We start from the raw sequence: 9,558 nt of genomic DNA on the forward strand, positions 1-9,558 counted from the left end.
CCCTGGGGTCTCCTCCGCCTGGAGAGGGTCCCTGAGGAGGTCCTTACTCGGGGACTGGGGCTTGGGGCTCTGGGCAGATGTCTTCCGAGGACCAGTAAGAGGCGGGGGACAGGGCGTCGGAGGGCCCCAGGGCTGGGGAGAAGGGAAGGGCCCGAGCTGGTGGTCTAGGTGGAAGGAAAGAGTTGGTATTTGGGGGACCGCAGTTAGATGCAATGGAGCTGGGGCTCCAGGAAGTTGGGGTGCTGGACTGGGGACTCAGACTCGGAAGCTCTGACTGCATATCTGGGTTCATGGCGCTGGACAGAGACTGAGGTGGGCGGACGAAGGACAGGGCCGGCTGGAAGGGGGGAGGTTGGTGCTGGGTCGGAGGGTTCAGTCGGCCTCCCGCGGGAGAGAGGGAGGGAGGGTCCGCCCGGAGCTGGGGAGCTGGGGAGCTGGACCGGGAGTCTCCACCTAGAGGGTGTGTAGCTGGACCTTGTGCCCCCAGCTGAGCCCGGCAGGGAGGGGACCCGCCCGGAGATGCCTCTCAGCTAAGCAGTGGGGGGAGCAAGGAGACCTGAGCCAGGGGGCGGCAGCCAGAGAGCCAGGTATGGCTGACTCCTGCTTCCAGGGATCCCTGGTCCTGCCCCCAAACCAAGAGTCACAGAGCCAGGGACACACAGGAGGACAATCCAGAGCCCCACACAGCCCCAGGGTCTCAGGAGGGCAGTCACTGTCAGCCTCCCACCCACACAGCCCAGGTCATGCTTAGCCCCTGCCGGCACAGCGTCTGACCCGAGCCGGCACCTGCAGACGCCCAGAGCAGGCCAGGCGCAGCCAGTGGCCCGGACACCCACGTCCCAGCGAGCAGACGGATCAGCCAGCCGCTGGATCATGCCAGGGACAGCAGCCAGAGCCTCCAGCCCTCTGCTCAGCTCCGGCTGAGCACTCCTGCCCCACGCCACCCCCCATCCCTGGAGACACTGACCCCTTCTCTGTGTCTCTCTGTCTCTCACTGGTCTTTCTCAGTGTCTGTGTTTGGGCCATTTCCTGAGGCTCCATCTGGTCTCCGTTACTTACTTGCGACTGTCTCTGTCTCTGGGTTTGTCTCTGCACCCCTGTGGTCTGGGCAGTTCCATGCCTCAGGCTGTGCCCTCCCACCACCCACATGCGAGCACCCCTCTCTCCCCACTCCCCCTAACCCTAAGCCCGCTGGTGCCCAGATCTTCGTCCACACCTCAGTGTCCTTCAGGGTCAGCTGTGCTCACTGGCCACCTCTCCGTCTCCTCGTCCTTGTCTCAGGCCTTCGTCCTTCCCCACTTCCTGCCTGGTGCCCTCTGAGCCCTCGTCCTCCACTGCCCCTTCATTCTGAAGATAATCCCCCACTTTCTGCTTTCGCTGTCCCTAGTGTCACCTATCTAGGGGGCTGCTGTGACCTCAGTTAAGTCGTTCCCTACCTCTGGCCTTCCGTTCCCCAGAGCACTGAGGTAGCAAGGCTAGGGTAACAGAGGCAGACCTGGACAGAAGGAGGTGCCCAGGAGCCACCCTCACACAGTCACCCGCCCACTGACAGCGTGAGCAACGACGCAGTAGCATCTTCACTTTCCTGTTTTATTCATGAGCTTTTCTGCGTCCGGAGGAAGGCTCTCCAGTGAGAAGATCCACCTTCCGAGGCCAAGCCCCGTCGCCCCTCCCTCACACCCACTGTCTCAGAGCCGGGTCAGCCTGGAGCACACCCTTGCACAGGTTTCTCTCACTTGGGCAAACTTAGACGCAACAGAGTCCGGCATAAGCAGCGGGTTGGCTGATGTGTTGACACTTTTCCCAAAATACAAACAGAATTTCCCCATTTCTCTACAACTGGCTTTTTTCCACTTAAGGATATCTCCCTGGCATCCGTAAATATTAATCTATCTTTAATTTTTCCCTGTATCCTTTATGCCAACACACAGTCCCTCACGCTTACATAATCATTTACAGAAGCTGCACTGGTATTTTCACACGATTCAGCATAATCAAAAGGCAGCTCCCGCCACCGCAGCTGGTGGGGTGATGCTGGCTGGCCGGGGTGCGGGGCAAGCCCAGGCCCGGGCGGGGCCTGAGTGTGAGTCCTGGCGTCAGCCCTGACCCACACTCCCAGCGACTTCTGAGCTCCCGCCTTGTCTAGCTGTGTTACTGCCTCGTCGGTCCATTTAGCAAATGTTCATTAAGCACACAGTTGCTGTTCCAGGCCCCAGGGAGATGTCAGAAACCTGTTTAGAACTTCAGCAGTTCATAAGAAAATGGAATGAAAACTATTATTTTGGTGCAAAAAAAAGTAAAATTGGAAACCCATGCACAGTGTTTTTCAGAATATGCATTTTTCTACGAACTCTTTGAAGCTAGAGAGAGGAGTGAAGTCACTGCCCTCGTAGTGGGACAGGGAGAGACCAAAAACCAAAACCACCCACCCAACAGGTCAGCAGGCCATCTTAGAGAGTGGCGCGTCACGTAGAGAAAACGAGCGAGTCGGGGGCGGTGGGCCATTGGACGCAGGAGTGAGGACCTGAAGGGAGAGGCCCCGGGGGGGCCACAGCACCAAAGCCCTGAGGTGGGCACGGCCAGAAGGCGGTGCCAGCCCACAGCGTCCGGTCCCAGGGCTCGGGATTCAGCGCCTGGACTCTGGGCGTCCCTGACTACAAGGGCCCCCAGACTTCTGGACTAGGCGGCAAGGAGAAGGAGTCTGGGGGCTCCTCAGTGCCCGCCACGCCAGCCCCAGCCCCTTCGCACAGCCCTTCCCTGCCAGAGCCACCTCCGCCTTCTGTACCCTGAGCAGCCACTGCAAGCTCACACACACTCCCCGGGCCCCGGGCCCCCCGCCTGTGGTTTCTGGGGTGTTGAGTTGTTGGTGAAGCCCCCCACTGGAGGATTCCAGATACCCAGCTTCCCCCGAGTTCGTGTGCGATTCTGACCCAGGGTCACTGCCTGATAGAAATCTCTCTCTCAAGGGAACGTACCGTCCTTGGGCCTTCATTACTTAATTTATCAAACAGTGAGGCCCGCAGGTCCGGGCTGTAGCTCCCTCGAGGCAGGGACCCCTCCGGTCAACGCCGAACACCTCCCTCCTCACTGGCACCTGCCCTGTAGTCATCCTTACAGCAGCCCTTATGGCGGGGACGGCCACTGGCCAGCCCTCAGCTCACAGGCACCACTCTGAACCCCCTAGTCAAAGTACCTCCCTCTCTTATCTCAGAGAAATGTTTACTATAGGCGTGCGTGCTCACAGGAGAGACAGACAGAAAGCGAGAAAGCACCCCTCAGGGGGGATGGCCATGCTGCAATCCCTTCTTCTCCACCTCCTCTTGGGATTTTGGGCATGAGCACATATGCTCTGGGCGTAAGTTTGAAGCTCCCAGGTCCAGGACTCGAACTGCTATCGGCCATGTGGGAATCCAGGGCTGTAACCACTATGCCATCTGCTAGTCCCAAAAGTACCTCTCTTAATCCTCCCCACGACTGTCATCCCATTTACAGTGGGGAAGCCAGGTCTTGGAGAGGCAAAATGAGCTGGGTGGTTCTATGACAGCCCTGAGATTTGAACCCAGGTAGCTCGGCACTCATGCTCTGTCTTCTTGGTCGCCTGGTCATGCTGGGTTGGTGTCCTCAGAGCATATGCTTTTGGGGCAGGGTGTCGGTGCGTGAGTCACTGACAGAGCAGCCAATGACCTGGGCGCGCAGTGCCCTCCCTGCCCTCCAGCGTAGCAAACCAGGGATCGCAGCAGGTGTTTCTTTAGCGCACCAAGCGCTGGGCTAAACACTCTGCTTCCACGTTCTCGTGGGACCCCTCGCCTAAACCCTTGCAGGCAAGAACCGTTTACAGATGGGGAACTGAGGCTCAGGCTGGCCTGATCACCCAGCCAGGAAGTGGTGGGGTGGACATTTGATCTCCCATGCCAGACTCCTCAGGGCTTTCTCATCCATTCCCTCTCTACAGACGTTGCCCAGCTTCGAGCTAGGCCCAGCTTTGGGGGGTCCAGCAAAGACTCATGTCCTCAGGGAACCTCTGGTCAGATGAGGGAGGCACAGTGGACACGTCTCAGCTGAGTCAGAGGGTGCCCAGAAGAGGAGACTCTGCATTGAATAGTCAGGAAGGTCCTTCTGGAAGAAGGGGCACTTGCACTGGGGTCTTGAAGAATGAGTAGGAGTTCAACAGTCGGGGAAGCACGTTTCGGCATCCATGTACATTCATTCGGTCACGAATATTTCCCAAGGCCTCCAGTGGGCCAGGCCTTGTGCTGGGAGATGCTGGGAACACAGACCTGAATCAGAACCAGGCTCTGAACCGGGCTCTAGTCCGATGGGCAGGGCAGACACAGACAGGCACCATGGTGTCTGAGCCCTGATGGAGGTAGTCCAGGCATTGTGAGATCGCAGACCAGGCCTGGAGGAGTCAGGAAGGGCTTCCCTAAATTGAGTCAGTGTCCAGGCAGAGATCCTAGAGGGGCCCTCGTGTGCATTTGTGGTTTCTGTTAAACACCCCTTGAGGCCTCCTGTGGGCCAGACCTGAGCGGCCGTGCTGGGCCTTGGAGGTGAGTGGGTCCCAGGTCCTGCCTGGGTGAGCTCCCTCCTGGCGAGGGAAACAGAGGAGCCACGTCCACGGGAATCGGGGCTGCGACAGCAGGAGGGCCAGGCTCGGGGACCGAGTGGGCCACAGACTAAGAAGGTCAGCCCCAGCCCAGCCCTGTGCACAAGCAAGAGGGCACCATCATGCAATGGCTGAGGCCACGTCGGCAACAGGAACAGCTGCACCCCTGCTGTGGTGGCTGGCTGGGAGGCTGGGGCAGGACGCGGTCAGAACCCCCTGGCTCCCTCTCCTGCCCAAGCTCACTCTCATTTAAAACAACAACGAAAAAAGGTCAGCTCTGAACAAATGAAGGGTAACTTGACCCCCACCCCATTTACCTAAGCCTAGAGAGGGGAAAGGTCTTGCCCAAGGTCACACAGCACGGAGGGGCCTCCTGACCCTGGAGTCTGGGGATTTCGTGACACAGATGTTGACACCCAGGCACCCGTGCTCAGGGACGGGGTCAAAGGCCCTGCAGCCAGTGGAGGCTGTCCGGAAGGCAGTTGGACCGGCTGGATCCCAGCTGCACCTGATCTGAGGGTAGGGGTTGGGGGGCTCATGGAGTCGATGGGGAAGGCCTCCAAGGAGGTCCCCCTACCAGGCTCCTGGAGAAGAAGGGCTTTGGAGGCAAAGGGCTGGGGAGAGGCAGGGGGTGCAAACCCTGGTGGGGGCAGACTGGAAGGCTGGGCCCTCATCCCTGGTAGGAGGAACAGAGTTGGCCCCAAGTGGTGGATAGACACCCCTGGCGTGGGAGTGTCTGTCGGCATTTCTGTCTGCAGGGACCGTGGCTGAGGCCCTGCCTGCCTCCAGGGTGTCCCCTCCCTGCCCCAGGGCCCGGTTCATGTGCTCAGCTCCTGTGGGGGATGCCTGGTTCAAGTCACCAGCTGAGCCCAGAACCGGGACGCCCTGGCCCTTGGCAGTACCTGGGACAGCACCATGGCCATCTTTCCTTTAGGACAGTGATGCTCAGTGGGGAGGGAGGCAGTCGTTTTGGCCGGGATGGGGGGCTGAGGGGGACCTGGCAGCATCTGGAGGTGTTTCTGGCCGTTTCGCCATGGTGTTGGGCAGCTGTTGGCCTGGTGGGGCCAGGCCGGGCCCCTGCGGAGCTCCACAGCACAGGGCGGTCACCGAGAGGCCAGCAGTGCTGGACTGGGCCTTGCCCTGGGTGCGGGTCACCCCGAGTATGGCAGACCCGGGGTGTACGTGTGCATGTCCTGGCAAGCCTGGGAAGGGCTTTAGTGCACATGTGTGACTTCGCTTTTCAGGGCCAAACGTGGTCCTCCCCGTGACTGCTTTAGGGTCCAGGCGTATCTTTGTGTCTGTGACTTTCTGACGGCGTGTGTGGCCATGCGTGGTCTGACCGCAGGTGACAGGGGACGCCATGCACCTGACTCTGCCCAGGGCAGCCCTTTGTGTTTGAGGGCCGTGCCGTGTAGCTGTCTCCTCCTGCGTGTGCGTTTGCGAGGGTCTGACCAGGACTTCCCGACTCAGGAGCAGTGTCTGCATGGCCCATCAGGCTGATGTGCGTGTGCACATACACGTGTGTGACCCGCCCCCAGTAGGGCTGTGCCCACGTGTGGACTTTGCAGCCACACGTGGGGGCTGTCAACGCACGTGGGACCCGCTAGGCATGGTGGCGTGCTCGGGGTACAGCGTCACGTGGCCTGGGGCTGTCCCTAACAGGACGGCTGGCTCTGAGGCCAGCGGTCTTTTCTCACTGACCCTCTGCGGGGCTGGGTGCGAGTCTGGGCTGCGTGTGTCAGCGTGACTGTGCGCGTGCCTGTCCCTCTGAGCGGGCCATCGCTATGCCTGAGACCCAGAGGGGGTCCTGTTCCCTGGCCTGGGCTTCGCAGGGCCCTGGAGACTGCTGGGGCGTGTGTGTCCACCCCCGCTGCCTCACGCTGTAACCGAGGCTAGCCGTGGCTGTCCACATCCGAGTATATGCGCGTATTTCTGGAGCCCCTAGCCCCACCCTGGACCCCTCAAAGCCCTGCAGTGACGCTGGCCTGTGTGAGCCCTGGGTGAGGGGTGGCAGGGCCCGGCCAGCCCACTGCGGCTGGCTCTGTCCCGGCCCCATCCTGGGGCTGCTGATGGAGAGGACCCCCGGGAGTCCTTAGGGCAGCACGGGCAATTAATTCATTAGATTAATTAGCTCACGCCCGGGCTGGGGGCAGGGCCGTCCTGCTCCAGGCGCCCAAGGTCATCCAGCCTCCTTGCCTCTCCGCCTCCGGAGCCCAGCCCCTCCCTGGCCCAGGTCCAGCCCGCGGGCCTTGGCCACAGAGATAAATGGTGGGGTGAGGGGCCTACACGGCTGGCTGGAGTGGGCGGGCATGGGCGGGCGTGGCGGGCACCTGCTAGAGGCCCTGTGAGCCAGGCACACAGGCATGCCCACACTGATGTGTGCATTGCCGAGTCTCGGTGGGCACGTCTCTGAGGGGGAGTTTGTGTGTCTGTGAGAGATGGCATCTGTATGTCGGTCCTGCGTGTCCATCTGTGTTGATCTGTGTATCTGTCTTGCATATACACATGTGTCAATCTGCCTGTCCGTCTGTGTTGATCAATGTGTCTGTCTTTCCCGGCTGGCAGTGTCCATCTGTGTGTCTGTCTTGTATGTCCGTCTATGTCCATCTGCGTGTCTGTCTGGCACATACACCTGTGTTGAACACGCAGATGGCTCTGTGTGTCTGCCTCTCCATGTACCTCTGAACTACTGCATGTACATATATGTATGTGTGAGTATCTTTGTACTTATACACATGTGTATAAGTGCGTCTCTGAGGGTATGTGTTCATTACATACATGTATGTGTGTATCTGAGTGTGTGTACATACTATATATCCATCAGTCTGTGCCTGTGTAGTGTGTCTATGTATGTTTAAATGTTTGACTGCATGTGTGTATCCGTGTGTGCCATGTACCGTGCATGTGTACATGAATATATGTGCAGATTTCTGTGCACATATGTCATTGTAAGCCTGCACATGGATGTCTGTCTCTGTACACAGTAGCTATGAATATGCATGTGTGCCGCATACCTGTATCTCTCTGCACGTATGTGTGCATGGGTCTCTACTCATTGTCATCTGTAGTATGTACCTGCGTGCATGTTTCTGTGTGCATATGTGTCTGTCTCCACCTGTGTCTGTGTAGACATGAGTTGTGTGCACATGTGTAACTGTGTGCGTATGTCTGTGCTGATCTGAATGTCTGTCTTGTATGTAAGTCTGTATATGTGTGTGTGCTGACTACATGCAGCTGGCCGCGTGTGTGTGCCTTTCGGTATATTTTGGAATCACCGTGTGTGTCTGCATACACATGTTTCTATGTATCCGTGCGTCTGTGTACACGGGTTTCTGTATGCCTGAGTTTTGTGTACACATCTCTGAGCATGTGTGTGTGTCCCTCTGTACAGATGTGTGTGTGTGTGCGCCATGATGGGAGTGCCGTCTCGGGTGCTTGGATGTGTGTGGGTTTGTGGGCCCGCGTGAGCCTGCCCGTCCTTGTCTGCGAGTCACCGGGGCCACGGGAAGACGACGGCTGTGTGGCCGTGCTCTGCGTCTGCGTGAGTGCATCTCGGGGCGTCAGTGAACGCGGGTGGTGGTGTGGGGGTGTCTGCTCCAGGAGGGAGTGTGTGTGCCGTGGGCGAGTGCCGTGGGCCTGCCCGCAGGCGCAGTCCCTGGAGTGTTCAGGCCCTATCTGGGCTGCAGAGGCTCAGCCAACCTCTTCTGCAGGGCTGCTGTCCCAGAGCCTCGAGTTTAACTCTCCTGCTGACAACTACACGGTGTGCGAAGGCGACAACGCCACCCTCAGGTACCTCCCACCTCCCGGGCTCCGGAGGGCTCCCCCAGGCCTGTGGCCCTGCCCCCTCGCCTTCCAGAGCCTCCCCATCCTGGAGGTGGAGGGATCCTAGCATGGGGAGGGTGTGGCTGGCATCTCGCCCTGTGGAAGCCAGGCCGTTAGGAGGACTGCAGCCCCGTCCCTGGGCCTCAGTGTCCCCGTCTGCCAAAGGAGCGAGAAATGGTAACGACCACGTGGCTGTTCCCAAGACTTGCCATTCACACACACGGCGCCCTCAGTCCAGGCATGTCCGAGTTAGTTAAACCAGGGCCGGGGTCGCCGTTTCCTCAGGCTCTCTGCCCCTCCCATGGGTCTCTGTGCCCCTATCCGGGTCTCTGTCCCTCTCTCTGGGTTTCTGTTCCTCTCTCCGGGTCTCTGTCCCTCTCTCCGGGTCTCTGTCTCCCTCTCTGGGTCTCTGTCCCTCTCTCCGGGTCTCTGTCCCCCTATCCGGGTCTCCGTCCCTCTCTCCGGGTCTCTGTCTCCCTCCCTGGGTCTCTGTCCCCCTTCTCTGGGTCTCTGTCCCCCTTCTCTGGGTCTCTGTCCCTCCGAGTCTGTCCCCATCTCTGAGTCTCTGACCCCCTTTTTGGGTCTCCCCCCTCTCTGAGTCTCTGTCCCCCATTCTCTGGGTCTCTGTCCCCCCTCTGTGTCTCTGTTCCCCTCTCTGAGTCTGTCCCCCCCTCTCTGGGCCTCTGTCTCCTCTCTGAGTCTCTGTCCCTCTTTCTCTGGGTCTCTGTCCCCCTCTATGAGTCTGTTCCCCTTCCTGGGTCTCTGTCCCCCTCCGTGGGTCTCTCCCCTTCTCTGGGTCTCTGTCCCGTCCCCCTCTCTGCATCTCTGTCCCCCTCTCTGGGCCTCTGTCCCCTCTCTGGGTCCCTGTCCCCCCCCTTTCTCTAGGTCTCTGTCCCTCTCTCTAGGTCTCTCCCCCTCTCTGGGTCTCTGTGCCCCTGCAGTCACTCAGTGACCATTGCTGTCAGTCTGTGTGCACCTGAGTTCACAGCCCTTCTATCTGAGGCTCAGTTTACCCACCGTGTGCCGAGTAAGGTCCGGGTGGCGAGGCTGTGGGGACCCGAGCTCTCCCCGGCCTTCTTCCTGTCCCTCTGCCTTGATGGCGGCCCTGGAGTCCCGGGAGGGGGGGGGGGGGA

At 59.7% G+C, this 9,558-nt stretch overlaps 1 protein-coding gene across 1 annotated transcript in view; it reads left to right on the plus strand.

Moving 5' to 3' along the window:
• The first annotated feature begins 8,042 nt into the window (after positions 1–8,042).
• IGLON5 (IgLON family member 5) overlaps positions 8,043–9,558 on the plus strand; it is a 9,069-nt gene continuing 7,553 nt past the window's right edge. Inside the window, exons 1-2 of the mRNA XM_014586350.2 lie at positions 8,043–8,172; positions 8,314–8,477. Of these exons, the coding sequence (XP_014441836.2) occupies positions 8,043–8,172; positions 8,314–8,477 (294 nt within the window). The remainder of the gene's footprint in view (positions 8,173–8,313; positions 8,478–9,558) is intronic.

This window comes from Tupaia chinensis, unplaced genomic scaffold (genome assembly GCF_000334495.1).
Source record: "Tupaia chinensis unplaced genomic scaffold, TupChi_1.0 Scaffold000129_1, whole genome shotgun sequence".
NCBI classification, from domain to species: Eukaryota; Metazoa; Chordata; class Mammalia; order Scandentia; family Tupaiidae; genus Tupaia; species Tupaia belangeri.